General features: G+C 47.1%; 1 protein-coding gene across 1 annotated transcript; it reads right to left on the bottom strand.

Annotated features, from left to right (window-relative positions):
- Positions 1 to 14,768: 14,768 nt before the first annotated feature.
- Positions 14,769 to 15,967, bottom strand: LOC119326077 (transcription factor ILI5). The gene is made up of 2 exons (XM_037599778.1): positions 15,614 to 15,967; positions 14,769 to 15,465 (listed from the first exon to the last, which is right to left on the bottom strand). The coding sequence occupies exons 1-2, from the start codon at positions 15,722 to 15,724 to the stop codon at positions 15,310 to 15,312; spliced, it is 267 nt and encodes an 88-aa protein (XP_037455675.1). The 5' UTR covers positions 15,725 to 15,967; the 3' UTR covers positions 14,769 to 15,309.
- Between the last annotated feature and the right edge of the window lie 4,311 nt (positions 15,968 to 20,278).

The raw sequence follows: 20,278 nt of genomic DNA, 5'->3' as shown, positions 1-20,278 counted from the left end.
CCCCCGCAATGCTCACTGTTCATCCAGAGAGGCAGCATCGATCGTCTTCAGTTAGCAGCAGTAGCAAAGGAATCGCTCGATCGGGTCCAGTTAACAGCCATCGATCGATCGCTCGGGTTCAGTAACGCGTAGCCTGCAGTGCAATCGCTCGGATTCAGTTAGATCCCAATGCCTCACCCGGGTTCAGTTAGAGCCAACGCCTCGCACACACGCATGTACATGTACGAGAGAAACGCGCATCGCTTGGCCCCCGACCTCCCACCGTAACCGGGAACTCCCCGAAATTTTCCTCGCCCTTACTTCTACCATGGTTTTTTCCGTCATGGACGGCCCAAAGAATGTCATGCAGCTCCGTCTCCGGCCCGCCTAGGACGAAAAGCCCATTTTCTGTCATGATTTTTTGTCATAGAAGTAGGAGCCCACCACATCTATGATGATACCGGGTTTTGTCACAATTATCGTCATAGTAGTGTCATATGTATGACAGAAAAAAAATTGTTCGGCCCAAAATGGCATGGATGTGTCTTTTTTTGTAGTGTTAGTTTCCACTAGGACCCCACTGCCATGGGAGGGTAGGACAAAAGATGTCATGCAAGTTCTTTTCCATAAGCACGTATGACTATATTCGGAATACATGCCTACATTACATTGATGAACTGGAGCTAGTTATGTGTCACCCTATGTTATAGCTATTACATGAGGAACCGCATCCGACATAATTATCCATCACTGATCCAATGCCTACGAGCTTTTCACATATTGTGCTTCGCTTATTTACTTTCCGTTGCTACTGTTACAACTACTACAAAACTGCTATTGTTACTTTTTCCACTGTTACCGTTACTTCCATACTACTTTGCTACTAAATACTTTGCTGCAGATACTAAGTTATCTAGGTGTGGTTGAATTGACAACTCAACTGCTAATACTTGAGAATATTCTTTGGCTCCCCTTGTGTCGAATCAATAAATTTGGGTTGAATACTCTACCCTCGAAAGCTGTTGCGATCCCCTATACTTGTGGGTTATCAAGACTAATTTCTGGCGCCGTTGCCGGGGAGCATAGCTCTATTCTTTGAGTCACTTGGGATTTATATCTGCTGATCACCATGAAGAACTTGAAAGACGCAAGAACTAAGATTTTTCCCTCAACTACGAGGGGAGGTAAGGAACAGCGATCTAGCTTTGCACTAGATTCTCCTTCTGTTTTGAGTAAGCTTGCGACACCTAAACCTGCTACTGCTATGAATTCTAATATTTTGCATGTTATTGATGATGCCACTTCTGCTATGCATGATACTTATGATGAAACTACTTCTATGCTTGATACTACTTTGCCATTAGGTGAATTTCTTGATGAACAAGTTGCTAGGGTTAGAGAGAATGAAATTATTGAAGATGAAATTATTGATGATAGTGATGATGAAGGTTCTCCCCCTAAGTTTGAATTGCCTGTTGTTCCTGAGGGTTATGTTATGGATGAAGAAGCTGCTAGAGCTATTCTTTCTTGCAATGACAGATATGATCTTAAGAAGTTATTAGCTAAATGGAAGCGGCAATCTCTGAATTCTAGAATGAAATATGACCCTGCTTTTGCTACTTCACGTATCTTTGTTACTGATAAAGATTATGAATTCTTTGTTGATCCTGAGATAATTACTTTGGTTGAATCTGATCCTTTTTATGGCTATGAATCTGAAACTGTTGTGGCACATCTTACTAAGTTAAATGATAGAGCCACCCTGTTCACTAATGATGAGAAGTCTTGCTATTATTATATCCTTAAGATATTTCCATTCTCACTAAAGGGTGATGCTAAAACTTGGTTTAATTCTCTTGATCCTGGTTGTGTGCGTAGTCCCCAGGATATGATTTATTACTTCTCTGCTAAATATTTCCCTGCTCATAAGAAACAAGCTGCCTTGCGGGAAATATATAATTTTGTGCAAATCGAAGAAGAGAGTCTCCCACAAGCTTGGGGGAGGCTTCTCCGATTACTTAATGCTTTGCCTGATCATCCTCTTAAGAAAAATGAAATACTTTATATCTTTTATAATGGACTAACCGATGCTTCCAAGGACTACTTAGATAGTTGTGCTGGTTGTGTTTTCAGGGAAAGAACAGTCGACCAAGCTGAATTACTATTGAATAATATGTTAACTAATGAAAATAATTGGACTCTTCCTGAGCCAATTCCCGAGGCAATTCCTGAGCCAATTGAGCCAACTCCTGAGCCTATTCCTAAACCAACTTCGAAGAAGAGGGGTGTTCTATTTCTTAGTCCCGAAGATATGCAAGAGGCAAAGAAATCAATGAAAGAAAAAGGTATTAAAGTTAAAGATGTTAAGAATTTACCTCCTATTGAAGAAATACATGGTCTTAATGTACCGCCAGTTGAAGAAACACATTGTCTTGATAACCTGACACAGGTAGTAAAGGTAAATTCTCTCTATGGATATGATAAAGTTGAAATCCCATCTACCAAATTTCATAGCCCATGTTTAGATGAATTTGATGACTTTATGGCTAGACAAGAAAGTTTTAATGCTTATGTTGGTAGAGAAGTAAAGAATAATGCTTTCGAGATAGGACGCTTGAGTGATTATATGGCTAGAGTTAAATGTGAACTTATACTCATTAGCAAATACGCTTCCATGGTTACCACTCAAGCTGAGCAAGTGCTTAAAGCTCAAAGTGATTTGCTTGATGAATTAAATAATAAACATGACTTTGCTGTTAGAGTGGCTACTAGAACTGGTAGAATGACTCAGGAACCTTTGTATCCTGAAGGCCACCCTAAGAGAATCGAGCAAGATTCTCAGAGAAATAATTTAGAGGCACCTAGTTCTTCTAAAAAGAAGAAAAAGAAAAATGATAAGACTTTGCATGCTTCTAGTGCACCTGTTATAGACACACCTGAGAATCCCAATAATATTTCTATTTCTGATGCTGAGGCACAATCAGGTGATGAACAGGAACCTAGTGATAATGTTAATGATAATGTTCATGTTGATGCTCAACCTAGCAATAATAATGATGTAGAGATTGAACCTGCTGTTGATCTTGACAACCCACAACCAAATAATCAATGTTATCATAAGAGAGACTTTGTTGCTAGGAAGCACGGTAGAGAAAGAGAACCATGGGTTCAGAAACCAATGTCCTTTCCTCCTAAACCATCCAAGACAAAGGATGATGAGGATTTTGAGCGTTTTGTTGAAATGATTAGACCTATCTTCTTACGTATGCGCTTAACTGATATGCTTAAATTAAACCCTTATGCTAAGTACATGAAGGATATCATTACAAATAAAAGAAACATACCGGAAGCTGAAATTTCCACCATGCTTGCTAATTACACTTTTAAGGGTGGAATACCTAAGAAACTAGGAGATCCAGGAGTACCAACTATACCATGCTCCATTAAAAGAAATTATGTTAAAACTGCTTTATGTGATCTTGGAACCGGTGTTAGTGTCATGCCTCTCTCTTTCTATCGTAGACTTGAATTGAATAAGTTGACACCTACTGAAATATCTTTGCAAATGGCTGATAAATCAACTGCTATACTTGTCGTTATTTGTGAGGATGTGCCTGTTGTGGTTGCAAATGTCACTATCTTAATGGACTTTTTTATTCTTGATATTCCTGAGGACGATATTATGTCGATTATCCTTGGTAGACCCTTTTTGAATACTGCAGGGGCTGTTATTGATTGCAACAAAGGCAATGTCACTTTTCATGTTAATGGTAATGAGCATACGGTACACTTTCCGAGGAAATAACCTCAAGTTCATAGCATCAATTCTATTAGAAAAATTCCAACTATCGTAATTGGAGGTTTTGAATTTCCTCTTCCTACTGTCAAGAAAAAGTATGATATTCTTATTGTTGGGGATGTTCATATCCCCGTTGAGGTAACCTAGTGTTATTCGAAATTTCTCCGGTTCCATGTTATTCAGAATGAGTTTGTTAACAAGACTTGATCAACCTTGTTAGTGGATTCATTTTGATGATCATGAGATGGATGAAACTAGAAGGCACAACCTTTTGTACCCTCTTTTTACTTTCTGTTATCTAGATTAAATAAAGCAAAAATAGTATTACATGTATGTTTTCTGAATTATCCACGCAATAAAAAATATACCGAAAATAAAAGTGCTCCAAATGCCCTGCAAATTTAGTATTATTTTTATGGAATATTTGGGGATTTTAGGCACTGAGAACACAGCAGGAGGGGCAAGCACCTGGCCACGAGGGTGGAGGGCGCGCCCACACCCCCTAGGCGCGCCCCCTGTCTTGTGGGCCCATGGTGGCCCCCTCCACTTATTCCTGCACCCACACACTCCACCTTCCTTCCAAAAATATTCCCATCCAGCTCAAGCACGAGTTCTAGCTCATTTTGCTGTGATTTTCGATCTCCTTGCTCAAAGCTCCATTCACAAAACTGCTTTGGGAGATTGTTGCTTGGTATGTGACTCGTCCATTGGTCCAATTAGTTTTTGTTCTAGTGCTTTATTCATTGCAAATTTTTGCTGCATAGGTGACCCTGTTCTTGAGCTTGCATGTCAAATTTATGAGGTCCCAAGTAATTCTAATGCATGATATAGGCTCCGGGCACTTGTGGGAGTAGTTGCTATCAATCTTGTTTAGTTTTATTTACTTTTGTTTTGAAGTTACTAAAATTTTTAGAAATTTTTAGAAAATGATAAGGAGATTATTGAGGGGCTCTTCTAGCCAAAGCTCCAAGGATAAACAAGCTAAGGAGAAAGAAAAGGCCAAGTATAATCTTCCTCGCGTAGCGGAAGTAAGGCCTTGTGAGTGGCCATGTGATAATTTCTTGAGAGCAGCCGGGATTTATGAAGACTTTTATTCTTTGGCAGAAAATGCGGGCCTCACCGACTTTCTCCACAACCGGATCGATCAGTATCTCTTACTCACCAATACTTTCGTGCAAAACTTTTACTACTATCCTAAGAACTCACCTCCTTCAGTATCTTCTCATTTATATGATGAGATTAAGGAAATGTCATTACGTAATTTTTGCGCGGTCTGTAGAATACCCTTCGAGGGCAGCTTAGATGAACCACATCATAAAGATGTGGATGGTTTTGTTAACACTATTACTGTAGGGGATTCGAAGAAGGGTTCCGATGCAAGAATCACTAGCATACATTTTCATGTTTTACGCTACTTTACCATATTTTCTAGTAGATGCTTAATTGGTCATGGAAATAGTGGAAGCTTCAGTGTTCCTGATATTATTATTCTGTTCCATGCCTTGTTTGGTGACAACACTTTTAGTATGGGTGCCGTTATTGCTAAACGGTTAAGCCTGAACCGTACAAAGGGCCCCATCTTTGGAGGTATCTATGTTGCATGCCTCGCTGAACATTTTGAGATACCTATATGCATTATGAGAAAGAAGAGACGCGGCTGCCTCTTTCCTTTTTAGATTACAGGAGCATGGTAGTGCATGAGTTTATTGTTGACAACAAAGATAAGATGCTTCTGTATAACCTAAGATTTAATAAGAAACACAATGAGATTATTACCCTGCCTGTGCCTTTGTTGTTTGATTTAACTACAGATAATTACCTTGTCTTGCCGGAAGCGGTGTACGCTCATCAAGGCCAGACATCCGCTCCAGAGCCTGAGCCGAAACCTCCACTAGACCCTTATCATCCATCATCTTATCAGTGGGATCCAGAGGTGATCGCTAGCCTGTGTTATCCTGATGACACTCCTCAGTACACCGGGAGAGTAGCCACGGTCCTTGGCATTAGACCAACTTAGGCCAAAAGCCTAAGCTTGGGGGAGTACATATTTCTCACCGACTTTACATTCATGTTCACACACTATTCTAGTTGTCAGTGCTCATACTCTTTCATTGTATTATCCATGCTAGTTTAATTTCTTTTTCTAGCTTTCTTCTTGTGTGTTTGATAAATCTTAAGAAAACCAAAAAAAATATTAGTTAGTTTAATTTCCATGCTTGTAGTAGTAATTAAAATGAAAACCCAAAAATATTTCTCGTTCTTCTTTTACTTGTTGGGAGCTTTCCCGTGTAAATAGTTTTATTTCTTTTCTTTCTTTTGGGGGTCAAGAGTAGAAGATCATATTGAAAATGCTTAGTGGCTCTCATTTGCATGATGATTGATTTAACTTAGAGCCCATATTACCTTGTCTTCTCCCTTGAATTGAATGCTTGTAGATTCCATCTTAGTCCAATGCACGTGCACTATTATTATTATACACACGTTCGGTCATGCAGGTGAAAGGTAATAATGACGATATATGATGGACTGATTGAGATGAGAAAAGCTGGTATGAACTCGACCTCTTTCGTTTTTGTAAATATGATGAGTTCATCGTTCCTGATTCAGCCTATTATGAATAAACATGTTTGCAATGACAATTAGAGATTATAGTTGCTTCTGCCATGCTTAATTAGCTAGGAGCTTATAATGGTTTACCTTGCGTGCCAACATGCTATTAAAATGGTTGTGATGTGGTATGATAGGGTGGTATCCTCCTTTGAATGATTCGAGTGACTTGACTTGGCACATGTTCACGCATGTAGTTGAAAACAAATCAACATAGCCTTCACGATATTTATGTTCATGGTGGATTATATCCTACTCATGCTTGCACTCGGTGTTGATTAATTTTAATGCATGTTCATGACTGTTGTCGCTCTCTCAGTTGGCCGCTTCCCAATCTTTTGCTAGCCTTCACCTATACTAAGCGGGAATACTTCTTGTGCATCCAAACTCCATAAACCCCAAAGTTATTCCATATGAGTCCACCATACCTTCCTATATGCGGTATCTACCTGCCGTTCCAAGTAAATTTGTATGTGCCAAACTCCAAACCTTCAAATGAAATTCTGTTTTGTATGCTCGAGCAGCTCATGTTTCAACTAGGGTTTTCTGTATCTTCCATGCTAGGTGGGTTATTCTCAAGAGGAGTGGACTCCGCTCCTCATTCACGAGAAAATGGCTGGTAACCGGGATGCCCAGTCCCATGATCAAAAAGATCAAAGCAAATCAAAATAATTAAAACAAAACTCCCCCAGGACTGTTGTTGGTATGGATGGTACCCCGTTCTTTCGGATGGCGGTGGAGTGTGCTTGTTGGTGGTGGGGGAGTATAAACTTTTACCATTTTGTTTGGGAACCGCCTATAATGTATGTAGCATGGAAGATATTGCCATCTCATAGTTATTGCGTTGACAGTGAAAGTATACCGCTCAAAATGTTATTCATCTCTATTTTAAAATCGAGCTCTGGCACCTCTACAAATCCCTGCTTCCCTCTGCGAAGGGCCTACCTATTTAATTTTATGTTGAGTCATCACTCTCTTATTAAAAAGCACCCGCTGGAGAGCACAGTATCATTTGTATTCATTACTATTAGTTTATATTGGGTATGACTTGACTGGATCTCTTTTACCATGAATTACAATGTTTAGTCAGTCCTTGATCTTTAAAGGTGCTCTGCATTTATGTTTTGCGGTCTCAGAAAGGGCTAGCGAGATACCATCTTGTTATATCATATTATAATTGTTTTAAGAAAGTGTTGTCATCCGAGTTTTATTATTATTGCTCGCTAGTTGATTATGCCATTGACATGAGTAAATATGAGACCTAAGTGTTATTATGAATATGGTTAGTTCGTAATCTTTGCTGAAAACATGAATGCTGGCTTTTTTTTATCACTTTCAGTCTATCAACTGAATTGCTTGAGGACAAGCAAAGGTTTAATCTTGGGGGAGTTGATACATTTCCAATGTATCTACTTTTCCAAACACTTTTGCCCTTGTTTTGGACTCTAACTTGCATGATCTGAATGAAACTAACCCGGACTGACGCTGTTTTCAGCAGAACTGCCATGGTGTTGCTTATTGTGCAGAAAACAAAAGTTCTCGGAATGACCTGAAAATCCATGGAGATAACTTTTGGAAAATATAAAAAATATTGGCGAAAGAATCAAGGCCAGGGGCCCACACTCTATCCACGAGGGTGGGGGCGCGCCCCCTGTCTCGTGGGCCCCCTGATGCTCCACCGACCTCAACTCCAACTCTATATATTCCGTTTCACGGAGAAAAAAATCAGAAAAAAAGTTTCATCGCATTTTACAATAAGGAGCCGCCGCCAAGCCCTAATCTCTCTTCGGACGGCTGATTTGGAGTCCGTTTGGGGCTCCAGAGAGGGGGATTCGTCGTCGTCGTCATCATCAACCATCCTCCATCACCAATTTCATGATGCTCACCGCTGTCCGTGAGTAATTCCATCATAGGCTTGCTGGACGGTGATGGGTTGGATGAGATTTACCATGTAATCAAGTTAGTTTTGTTAGGGTTTGATCCCTAGTATGCACTATGTTCTGAGATTGATGTTGTTATGACTTTGCTATGCTTAATGCTTGTCAGTAGGGCCCGAGTGCCATGATTTCAGATCTGAACCTATTATGTTTTCATGAATATATGTGAGTTCTTTGATCCTATCTTGCATGTCTATAGTCACCTATTATGTGTTATGATCGGACAACCCCGAAGTGACAATAATCGGGATACTTCTCGGTGATGACCGTAGTTTGAGGAGTTCATGTATTCACTATGTGTTAATGCTTTGGTTCGGTACTCTATTAAAAGGAGGCCTTAATATCCCTTAGTTTCCACTAGGACCCCGCTGCCACGGGAGGGTAGGACAAAAGATGCCATGCAAGTTCTTTTCCATAAGCACGTATGACTATGAATACATGCCTACATTACATTGATGAACTGGAGCTAGTTCTGTGTCACCCTATGTTATAGCTATTACATTAGGAATCGCATCCGACATAATTATCCATCACTAATCCAATGCCTACAAGCTTTTCACATATTGTGCTTCGCTTATTTACTTTTCCGTTGCTACTGTTACAACTACTACAAAACTGCTATCCGTTACTTTTGCCACTGTTACCGTTACTTCCATACTACTTTGCTACTAAATACATTGCTGCAAATACTAAGTTATCCAGGTGTGGTTGAATTGACAACTCAACTGCTAATACTTGAGAATATTCTTTGGCTCCCCTTGTGTCGAATCAATAAATTTGGGTTGAATACTCTACCCTCGAAAGTTGTTGCGATCCCCTATACTTGTGGGTTATCAGTCTCCAACGTATCTATAATTTATGAAGTATTCATGCCAAGTTTACAATAGTTTTATATCATTTTGGTATGATTTGATTAGAACTAACCCAGATTGACGTTGTTTTCAGCAGAACTACCGTGGTGTTGTTTTTATGCAGAAATAAAAGTTCTCGGAATGCGCTGAAAATCAACGGAGAATTTTTCTAAAAAATATAAAAAATAATGGCATAAAGAGTTACTGGAGGGGAGTCCCATGGGCCCCACGAGGGTGGAGGGCACGCCCACCCCACTGGGGCGCGGCCCTGTGCCTCATGGACTTTCCGTGGGGCCTCCTAACTTGTTCTCGACCCAACCTCTCCTAGAAATGCCCAAACCTCCAGAAAATAACCTAGATCGGAATTTCCGCCACTGCAAGCCTCTATAGCCACGAGAAATCAATATAGGCCCTCTCTGGCACCCTGCCGGAGGGGGCCATCATCACTGGAGGACATGGAGAAGGATCCTGGAGGGGCCATCATCACCATGAAGGCCAATATCCATAGGGAGAACCTCTCCCCATCCAGAGGGGAGGCCATGGAGGAGGAAGCACAAGGGGGAGAACCTCTCCTCCTCTCTCTCGGTGGCGCCGGAGTGCCATCGGGAGGGGAATCATTGTCGTGGTGATCGTCTTCATCAACATCACCATCCTCATCTCTTTTACGCGGACCACTCTTCCGTACCCTGCTGTAATCCCTTCTTGAACATGGTGCTTTATGCCACATATTATGATCCAATGATGTGTTGCCATCCTATGATGTTTTGAGTAGATATCTTTTGTCTTTGGGTTCATTGATGATCTAGATTGGTATGAGTTGTATGTTTTATTTTGGTGATGTCCTATTGTGCCCTCCGTGTCGCACAAGCGTGAGGGATTCCTGTTGTAGGGTGTTGCAATATGTCCATGGTTTACTTATTGTCTGCGTTGCTTGAGTGAGAGAAGCATAAACGTGGATAAGTGGGTCACGACGTATGGGAATAAAGGGGAATTGATATGTTAATGCTATGGTTGGGTTTTACATTAATGATCTTTAGTAGTTGCGGATGCTTGCTAGAGTTCCAATCATAAGTGCATATGATCCAAGAAGAGAAAGTATGTTAGTTTATGCCTCTCCCTCATATGAAATTGCAATAGTAATTACCGGTCTTGTTAACACATGCCTAGGATAATTCTGCACACCGGCCCATCATTATTCCAAACTCGCTATGTATAATACTTAAGTAATATATTCTAACTCTATGATAATAGTATTTTAGATCTCCAATATCATGCAAAGTTTCCTCTTCATACCCACAATGTAGTTTTATTTCTCGTTTCTAGTTGGAAGCAAACGTTCGGTGTACATAGAGTCGTATCATTTGCAGATAGGACTTGAGAGAATATTGATCTTACCTTTAGCTCCTTGTGGGTTTAACACTCCATGCTTATCACTTCCACCTTTGGAAATTGCTATGATGATTCCCTGCACTTGGGGATTATCAGGGGCTCGAAGTCCTTGGTGCAACGCGAGACGGATGCCGTGGGATCATCGTGGTGCTTCTGCTGCGTGTTCGCAACAGCGAGAAGCATGCGCATGCATTGCATGTGCTGCTGCAGCTCTTCGCTCTACAGGAGCTCCAGGCCTTCTGCGTCCACCTCCGTGATGCACATGTTCTTGACCAGGGTGTCGTAGACGGGCGGGACCATGCCCAGGGCACGGCCGATGGCACCGCCATCGGTCCGCATCTCGGCGACCCAGCTAGGTTCGGCAGCGGCTGGCGTGAAGCCGTACGCGGTGTTGCGCTCCCGCTGCGCGGACTCCAGTCGGTGCTGCGTAGCAGCAAGCACCGTGGCCTCGTCCAGCAGGCGCACGCGCTCCTAGTTGAGCCGGGCCCTGGCTTGGGTGGCGTCGACGTCGGTGGTGATGGGGATGCTGAGGTTCTGCAGCATAGCGCGCAACGGGTCGGCCGTGCTGGGCGAGCGGTTGCGGCCTTCTTTGCAGCGCTGTCCGAATAGGAAGCAGAGCCGATGGTGAGCACCTCCACGCGGGTGCAGAGAACCACCAGATCGCTGGAGATGTCGCAGCTGATGGGGATGGGCGAGTCGGTGACGTCGAGCACCTCGTTTGGGTACTCGTCCGGGGTGAGCACGACAAAGGCGCAACGCACCGAAGGGGATGACGGACGAACCGGTGAAGCCGTCCAGTGCCGCGCCGAGCGCGGGGACCAAGCCATGCATGATGCGCTCGCTGGAGTCCGTAAAGGGCCCCGTCTGGAACGTGACTCTGAGTGATGCCGCGAGCTGCCCCACGGTGGGCGTCAACTGCCGTGGTGATCTCACGGCAGATGCCTTGAGATGGCTTAAAGAGGGGACATGCACAAGGACACCGGTGGGTTCCATGGGCGAGGTTGGCACAAGCAAGTGTGAGACACAAGACGTAGCCAGGTTCGGGGATCTCCGGAGAGATAACACCCCTAGTCCTGCCGAGTGTAGTTTATATGAAGTGCATACAGGTTTGCTCCTGGAGCTGTTCATGGGGAGGAAGACAGGCCAATGCATGCGCTGCTTCTCCTCTATGTGAGTGCGTGTGGGTGTGGGTGTGAGTTCTACTGATGATCGCCCTGTGCATGGAGGCATCCTGGGGGGTCTTATAGACCGACCCCCAGGGTCACAACGGGAATATTACATGGCCGCGGGGCCCTTGTGTCAGTGTCTGGGAGCCGGCGGCGGGGGTCGCCGAGTCTGACGGGTCTGCCGGGTGCGGGTCTCACTGGGTCCGCCGAGTGCAGGCCGTACCGGGGCGGCCGGGCACGGGTACGACCGGTTGCTGGATACTGTGGCACGCCTCGCCGGGCGTCATGGGAAGACCAGCGCTCCCCAGCTACAAGGCCACACCTCCAGGACGCAGCCCGCCCCGGGCTGGGGCGTGGGGAGCACCGCCGCCACGCCCGTCAGGGCCTGCGTAAAGGAGGACGTACTGTAGCCACGCCTACTTGTCAATGTGGGTTGACTTCTCGCGGACGGCCGGCATTCGCCAGCCGGCTAGCCGGTCGCAGCACCTGGCGGGTCGCGCTGGGGAGCCGGCCAGGGGCGAGCTGGATTGAGGGGCTTCGCCAGCCCTGATGTTTTTGAAAAGGATTCTGGTTCCGTTGCCTGCCCGGGGGCCATCCCCCGACACTTTTACTTTTATGTTGTGTATGATATTTTTTTGCGTGAGAAACTTTCAATCTATTTAGCTCCAATCATGGTAATACAAAGAACACCAAAGGTAATAAAAATTACAACCATTGTCCAGGGACCACCTAAAGACGACAACAAGCACTGGAGCGAGTCGAAGGCACATCGCCGTCACCGCCTCTCCCTCGTCAGAGCCGGGAAAATCTTGGCGTAATAAACAGTCAGGGAGCCGCCATGTGAAGGCCCCATAGGACCAACACATGAGAGTAGTAACCATCATCGATGAAGAAAGTCATAGATCATAAGGATCATACCTGTAAACACCCAAACGAAGATAAACGAAGGCCGGACCCAAACAAATCCATCGAACGCCAGCACCGGCCAAATCCTGCGAGATCCGATGGATACACACCTCCACACGTCCTCCGATGATACTAGACGCGTCAGAAATGGAATAGAGCGTGGGAGACATTATTCCTACTAAGAGGCTTCGCCACCGCATCATGATCCCAACATAGACACTTAACCTAACAAGAATGCGAACAGGGTCCCTCCCGTCGATGTGGGCCAAGGTCCTCCGCACCTCCATGGCCCCAAGGCCATAGGAGATGGGATGTTGTGCATGCCATTTGATTGGTCAGTCTGGCAACGTCTAGAGTTTCCCTGTTTCATTTCTCGTCTCGTCGCCTCGTTTTTTAGCTCACTGTTAGGGCTGTAGTTTGTAAAAAGGTATTGTGGTTTTAGTTTATGAAACCCGAGAGAACGCTCTCTTCAAAAAGACACTATTTCTTTTTCCTTCTAGCCTGCGCCGCCGTCGAACTAGCTAGCTGCTACAGCCAGTGTACATATCATGCACACTGTTTCGTAGTAGTAGCATGGCATTGGCATGCATGTGGGGTTCCTTGCAGAAGCTAGCAACGCTGTCCACCCATCATCAGCAATTAAACGAACCTACCTGCACATTGTGATAGTAGGGCACATGCATGTATGCGCGTAATACTTTGCCCAAGAAACCCTTAAGAAACTTGCACAAACCAGTGACTGTCCATACAGGGAAATCGCGCGTCCTTGGCTGCGCCAGATGCACGTTAGTTTGTTGCGCTCTATATGGCTAGCTGTCCACCATTCACTCATGTTGAGCAGCTAAAAGAATCTTATAAGGTGCTTATAATTTGCTGGCATAGTCTCTCAAAGATGTTCCTGCGAGTAGGGTACAGATGCGTATGTTCATATACGTGAGTGAGTGCGTGATTGCATGTGTGCGTTTATACCAGGTTTCTAGAAAACTCGTAAGGTTAGTTATTTCCTGGCCACCAGGGTTAAAATTTCATTAGCTATTTACTATGTCACTCTACCAATCCTATATACTATGTCCGTCTGGGTGTATAGGGCATGCATGTAGTTCTAAGTTGACAATTTGGCTAGCATATTTAGGGTTTTTCTTAACAGTGACAATAGAATACCACATTTACTTAATTTGTGGCAAAAAACTACCGAGTTTGATGACCATTTTGCCAATTTTAAATGTGTTTATGACATGCAGGACCCACTTCATTTATTTTGACTATTATATTTACCGTTATTACAAGTGGGACCCACACGTCAGCATCTACCTTCTTCTTCCTCCTCCTCTTTTAGGCATTTCAACGAACACCTTGTCTTCATGCCACACAACGTACACTGGTGCCGTCCATGTCGCGCACCTGCAGGTTGCCAGAGTCGAAAATGCCGGACGAGTAGGGAAACAGGCGTTCATCTCGGGTCATGCGTTGGAGTTGGCCTAATTCGTCCAAAGACAGTATTGTTAGCCGGCTGCTTTTCATCGGCCGGCATTGTAGGGTGGGCGACTTCACCACACCCGGTCGTGAGTCGTCGTCTCGTTTGGTAGTACGCCGGTGGATATATCGATCGTACAAACATGAATGCGGGGTGTGCGCGCAGAAAGAGAAGGGAGGAGGGTGGTCGACAGCGTCCACGAGCATTAACAGCCGGCAAAATAAGGCAGTTGACGCGAAGCCTTTCCTGATCCCCTCGTCTATTTTCTTTCAGTAAGTGCTGATTAAAGAAAGGACAAACCCAAGTGGAGACACATGCACTGGTGTGGAGACACACATAGAGAGACCGGGTTTGCACTCTTTTCACATAACGCCGTGCCGTTTCCGTAGCACAAGGAGAGTCACTGGTCGTAGCATCAAAACAGCCGGAGCCACCGCAACCACAAGTGGGCCATTCCATACATGTCAAGTGGTACCACTGGATCTATATGCAAGCATAAATAGTATAGCGTAATCATCGTGTTTTTAACCTGATGAAAGTAAACGCGTTGCGTCACGTGCGTACGTACGGATAGGGCCGATCGAGGGCGAGAGGGCATAGAGGAAGCAACCATGAAAGCCCGGCATCATTTGCATATTATCTTAATACCATACACCAGTCTAGTATTAATTTGATCTCGTAGTACGTATTCCAACAAAAGTTAAAGCTGGGGTGGTACAACATGACGATGATATTAATTTGCTCTAGGTAGTAGTAGTACCGTAGTAGTGGTCGGTCGGTTGTCGATAGAGGACACAACTCGATCCAATGCCACCAACTAAATTTACAGATCGAGTAGTAGATCAAGAAAGGGACAACACACGGAGGAGACGATCGAGAGATTAGCTCAAGCAGCAGCCAGCGCGCGAGGATAAGCTTTGGCCCAAGGTAGGAACGCTAGCTAAGCTAATGCCCTACGTAGTACAGACGGAGTGAAGCTTAGAGACACGTAGTACATTTTTTGATCTACACGATCAGATCTAGGCAGAAAGGGAGCAGGAAAGAGATACATATTTAAATATGTGGAGGACGATATATATACCCTAGCTAAGCAAAGCTCTCGTACGTGTCCGGCTGGCCGGAGAGACCCATAGCGCAGCCGCCGCTTAATTGTCCTGGCGGTTGAGCTCTCGCCGATCGACCGGCCGGCGCCGTAGTACGATCACGAGCGGAGGATGCCGCGGATGATCTCCGCTTCGGCGCTATTGTGGTCCATGGTCGACATGAGGTCCGACAGCCGGTCGCTGAGGTCGTCCACCTCCCGGTGGAGGCTCTTGATGTAGCTGCACGTCTCCTTCAGCAGCTTCGTCGTCGACGCCTGCATTTTCATTTCACTCCCCCGTTATTTCGTGCTGGCTTCGTGCAAGTCAAACTCGCACGGACAATGCAACCACCTAGCTAGCTGGCGAGTGGTGGAGTAATGTGCGTGTGCATCCGTGTTTGGGTGGTAAGCTTAAGCAAGTTACCTGGCTGGAGCCGCGGCGGCGAGAGTTGGGGAGCAGAGACTGGAGCTTGGACATGAGCTCGTTGACCTCCTCGTCGGAGATGGAGCCGCGCGACGACCTTCTGCTCGACATCTTCTTCCTAGCCGCTGCTACGTCGCTGGCCGGCCGGGATGAGCTAGCTAGCTAGTGCCGGAGCAAGCAGACTGCAGACTCCCGCCGGCTAACAAAGCCTCGCAGTGTGTACGCTCAAAAGGTGCCGGGCGGTTGGCCGGTGAGCGAAGGGCGGCCCTCGCTGACGTCGAGCTGCTCAGGATACTCGCTGGATAACTTCTAGTTGTGCAATCGCTGGAGGAGTGTGTGAGGGAGACAGAAAGGGAGAGGGTGTCTTTATAGGGGGGAGAACGGATTGGGGAACGATGTAGATGCGCGGAGATAATTCGACCTCGGCAAGTAATTATAGCACTAGCTACTGGCGGAGAGCAAAAGTAGGAACTCTAACGGGGTAGCCGGGCCCGCGTGTCTCTCTCCGTCTAATCACTGATGAGCCGGGCCTACCCGGCCCCACGGTCATCGGCGTGTGGGGCCCACAGGTGGAGAGGCAGCTCGTTGGGCCCTACTTAAATGACCACCCACCACTAGCCACGTGCCCCATGCTGCCTTGCAGGACTGTTCGGTTTTACCGGGAAAGAACCCCTGGCTAGACGTGTTCGCCTCCTCGCCATGCTGACCGATCCAGCAACGTCCAGGAAATAGACAAAATCACTTGTTTCGTTTGAGGTTGTGATTTGATGTTATTCCAAGCGAAAGTCCCTCGGCTCGGTCTCCTGGCTCCGAGCCTTGTTAAGACGTACTACGTGTATGTACCACGAACTGATCATACCACTGTCAATCATCGGCATTGCCTAATTAGTCGAGTAGTGCAAATTGAGAGTCTTGATCATGGAGTAATAAGCTTTTCGGAGAAAGAACACGCACCTTGTGTATGTGTAAAGCTAAACAGGGACATGGATCGATGGCCTCTTCTCTCCACCCTTCCGTCATTGTCGTGAGAACGGACACGGACGCAACTATTGTATTGCACTTGCACACATACATGCAGCACAGCAACTCTCTAATCAGCGGCAAGTCTTTTATTAACTACGTCAATCAACTGTATATATCCGCACTATCCACAAGAAAACAAGTCGAGCGCCAGACCCGAAAGATGCCCTGTCCCCGGCCGGCTGCCCGGGACGTGAGAGCGGACGCGTACATGCATGCACATACGCCTTCATTCTCTTGTCGTGTGCTGTGGGCATGCCAGCACAGTGACACATGACACGCCGCTTCAATTAAGTAGCAGTACGGGTTTTATGTGCAGCAAACGCACCTAACACAGGAGATTAGCGCCTGGATTCAGCGCGATGATTGAGGGAGAGTGACGCAACACGTACGCCTACGGTTTTTTATGCATGTATGTATGTAAACGTCTGATACAGTAGTACTATAATTATAGGTAATTCGTTAAGAGTTGGTCTGCTGCATGCATGGGGGTGGGCTCAGTTTGGCGGGGTTTACCGAACGGCGGGACGCAAATCTCGGGCGCCCGAAGCGTGGAGCCCCTGCGCCGCTGCCATGTTGGCGATTGAAACCAACCGGGCGGGCTAGCGACCGGACAGCGCGCGCCAACCTTCACGTGACCGTCGCGTGGCGAGCGCGTGCTCGTGTTTAAGGCCGCCGTCCATGTGGTCGATCGGGGCCTGGCCGCCGTGGCTCCGGCCGCGTGACAGGAAAATGGCCGTCATGTCACGAGCCTCCACCGCTGGACGGCACGACACGAGGGCCCCGTCGTCGATCGGTGGTCTGGTCCGGCCCCGCCCTCCCGTCCGGCCGTCTCCATCGGCCGATCGGCCCGGCCGGCGGATCCCGCGACCCGGGGGGGAATACGTGCCTGCATCCGTTGCGAGATCCAGGCGCGCGAACCAGGCACGGCCACGTACGGCGTGCGCGCACGGCGCGGGGCGGCCGCAGGCCACAGATGGTAGATTAGCTCGGGTCGGGTGGACGGAGAGACGAGCGGCCGGGAGGGTGCACAGCTGCCGCTGGTAGCTTTGTGGCGGGCAAAAGGGGCGCGCATGTGAGGGGCACGCCGCGGTGGTGGGTCTCGGGCCGATGGCGAGGCGGCAGGGCGCCCACCGCCACCACCACCGGCACGGCGTGCTCGCGCCCTTCTTGGCTATCTTTGCCGTGTGATTACGTTACACGCCACGTACGTGTGTCCCCGATCCAGAAGATCGATACCCACATATGCGCCTTTAGTTAACTAACGAGCTCGACTTCGGCCCTTCCGTGGGGCATGTTTATTGTTTGCTTTAGGCCCGGCCGGCCACCCGACTACTACATCTCTATGACTTGTGCTGGAGTGCTACTCTACAGGTAGCAGCAGCACAGTTCTCGTACTACTAGCACCTCTGTTCCTCTCTCTCTGTTCTCACGACATGACATGACCAACCGAACAAACGGCCGATCGCGTGAGGAGTAGTAAATGGAGGACGGACCACGTGTCGGCCGCTCGTGTGAAGATGGGTGGTATCTACTACATGTATCCACGGAGCAGGGATAGGTCCTATTTTCAACCAAGGAAGGGCCGGCCGTGTCGTATGTAGCTGTGCGGCTGCGGCTACGGCTACACTGGACTCATCAAGGCTCACTCACAGCTAAAGCGTGTGTTCTTTGGGGATGCATGCCGGTACGAGTGCTTTCCGGCTCCCATCCTTCTGCTGTTGCCAAAACCGGCCTCTGGTACGTGCGCGCGTACGGTACGTCGCGGCGCGGCTGTACGTGCTGATCGATCGATGCGTCCACGTCGAGACCAGCCTAGGCTATAGCTAGCTAGCTATGGATCGCGCGAATGGGTCATGGGGCGTGTAACTGCGAAGTACTCCTACGTAAGTGTTCATAGATCGCAGATTTGAGATTGATCAGTAAGCGCTGGGCCTCTGGCTTGGCTGCCCACCACTAGCTACAGTAAACACTGAAGAAGAGCTGGGGCCAGCTGGGGGGCACGTACGGCAAAGTTAAGAAACAGTTTGCGTACGCGCCACCGATCTCTGCCGAGTCATGTTCGAGCCATTGTCCTCTCTGACACGAGCTTCTGGAAAAGCTAGTCCCGCGCCGAAAAAAACATCAATATCATTTTACATCTAGCTGGGAGTACTACCTCTGTGCTAGCTAGGGGCTCATATCTAGGTCGGTACTGCTCCTGCCGGAGATCGTTACTTTCCGAGATCATAGTACTGGCTAGCTAGCATGCATTATCGATCGATGATAAGGGCGATGCTATGCATGAAACACGCATTGTAGTTTCTAGGAAGGACGAGAGTACCTGTACTTACCTATCCGCCGGTAGTCCGGTACGGGGATGGGGCCGGACGGAGCGGACAGAGAGAGAGAGAGAGAGAGAGAGGAGAGGACTGGGCAGGCCGCCAAATTGCATTTGCATGCGGTTACTACGTGACCAAGTTGCACGTCGCCGTCGCGGTGTTTATTGCATGGGGCGGACGAGCGGAATCGATTGTATGGGCTGCCGGCCAACCCGCCGGCTCCAGCACGTGCCTCTGCCCCGTCGCCGGAAGCAACCAGCTCCGGCCGGCCTCCTCCCATCGGCAACGACATGCCGTTGCCGGACGCGCATGCGTACCCACGTAAGCGGAGTATGAGCGTATCCATGCATGGGCTCGTGCGTCCGATCGTATGTACGTTGTATGATCGTATATATAGGCCGATAGGCGTGTCCTCACGGGCGTCAAGCACACATCTGTAGCATGTCTCTCGGCACGTACTCCGTATGTAGTACGAGACATGCTGCTCCATCGTCAACAGTGCGGTGGTTAAATGTTTCGTCGGGTGGCGGTGCATGTGGGGCGGTTGTGTCACGCGGTTGCTCTTGGTCGTTTGGCATGCAGAACCGGCCGGCGGCACGGACGACATGAAAAGGCATCTCCGGCTCTCTGGTGAAGCCGGTAATTATGAAGTCGTTGCTCGTGAGTGCGTGCACTGTAGCTCTTGTCATGGAATCTTGGATGAGGTCACCGGTGACTTTGTGAGGACAATAGTTTATGGTGGAGTGAATATTCAACTACTTGCGCAGTGAGAGATCCAAGAGAAATGAAGAGAGCACTTCAATTCACGCAGTCGTCGATCGATCTGATCGTGGTAGCATTGCATACTTTGACCAAGCCGGGTAAATAAGTGTGTGAATCCGACCAGACTAATACACGGATGCCCCACCGGTCTCATGCTCTCTGAGCCTTATGTGACTTCGAGCGAGCTCGATGCATGCATCTGAATTTTCGCCTTGTCATATTACTAGCCGACCGTGCAATTTCATACTACTGCAGTGGTTTAATTGCGTGTCTACTCTAGTTACCAGGATAAGATAGTAACTAGAGGGCATAGGCGCGGCGTGAAAGCATGTGTGTGCGCCCATGTTCCTTTTTTAATTAGGAAAAAAAGAAAACAATGCGTTTGAAAGCCACACGGTGGCATGAAATTATCTGTGTATGTAGTAAGTTCATACATGTTCTTGTACTACTTCCTTATTTTTAGAAGTTGGGGAGGTCATAGCAACATGCAAAGAATTTATCTTCCACATGTAAGAGCATGGTGTCATGGCTAACTATACCAATGATCCAGCCGACATTGCTG

Source organism: Triticum dicoccoides, chromosome 6B (genome assembly GCF_002162155.2).
Source record: "Triticum dicoccoides isolate Atlit2015 ecotype Zavitan chromosome 6B, WEW_v2.0, whole genome shotgun sequence".
Lineage (NCBI taxonomy): Eukaryota > Viridiplantae > Streptophyta > Magnoliopsida > Poales > Poaceae > Triticum > Triticum dicoccoides.
The sequence above is the reverse complement of the archived record's forward strand: the minus strand, read 5'-3'. Positions and strand labels throughout refer to the sequence as shown.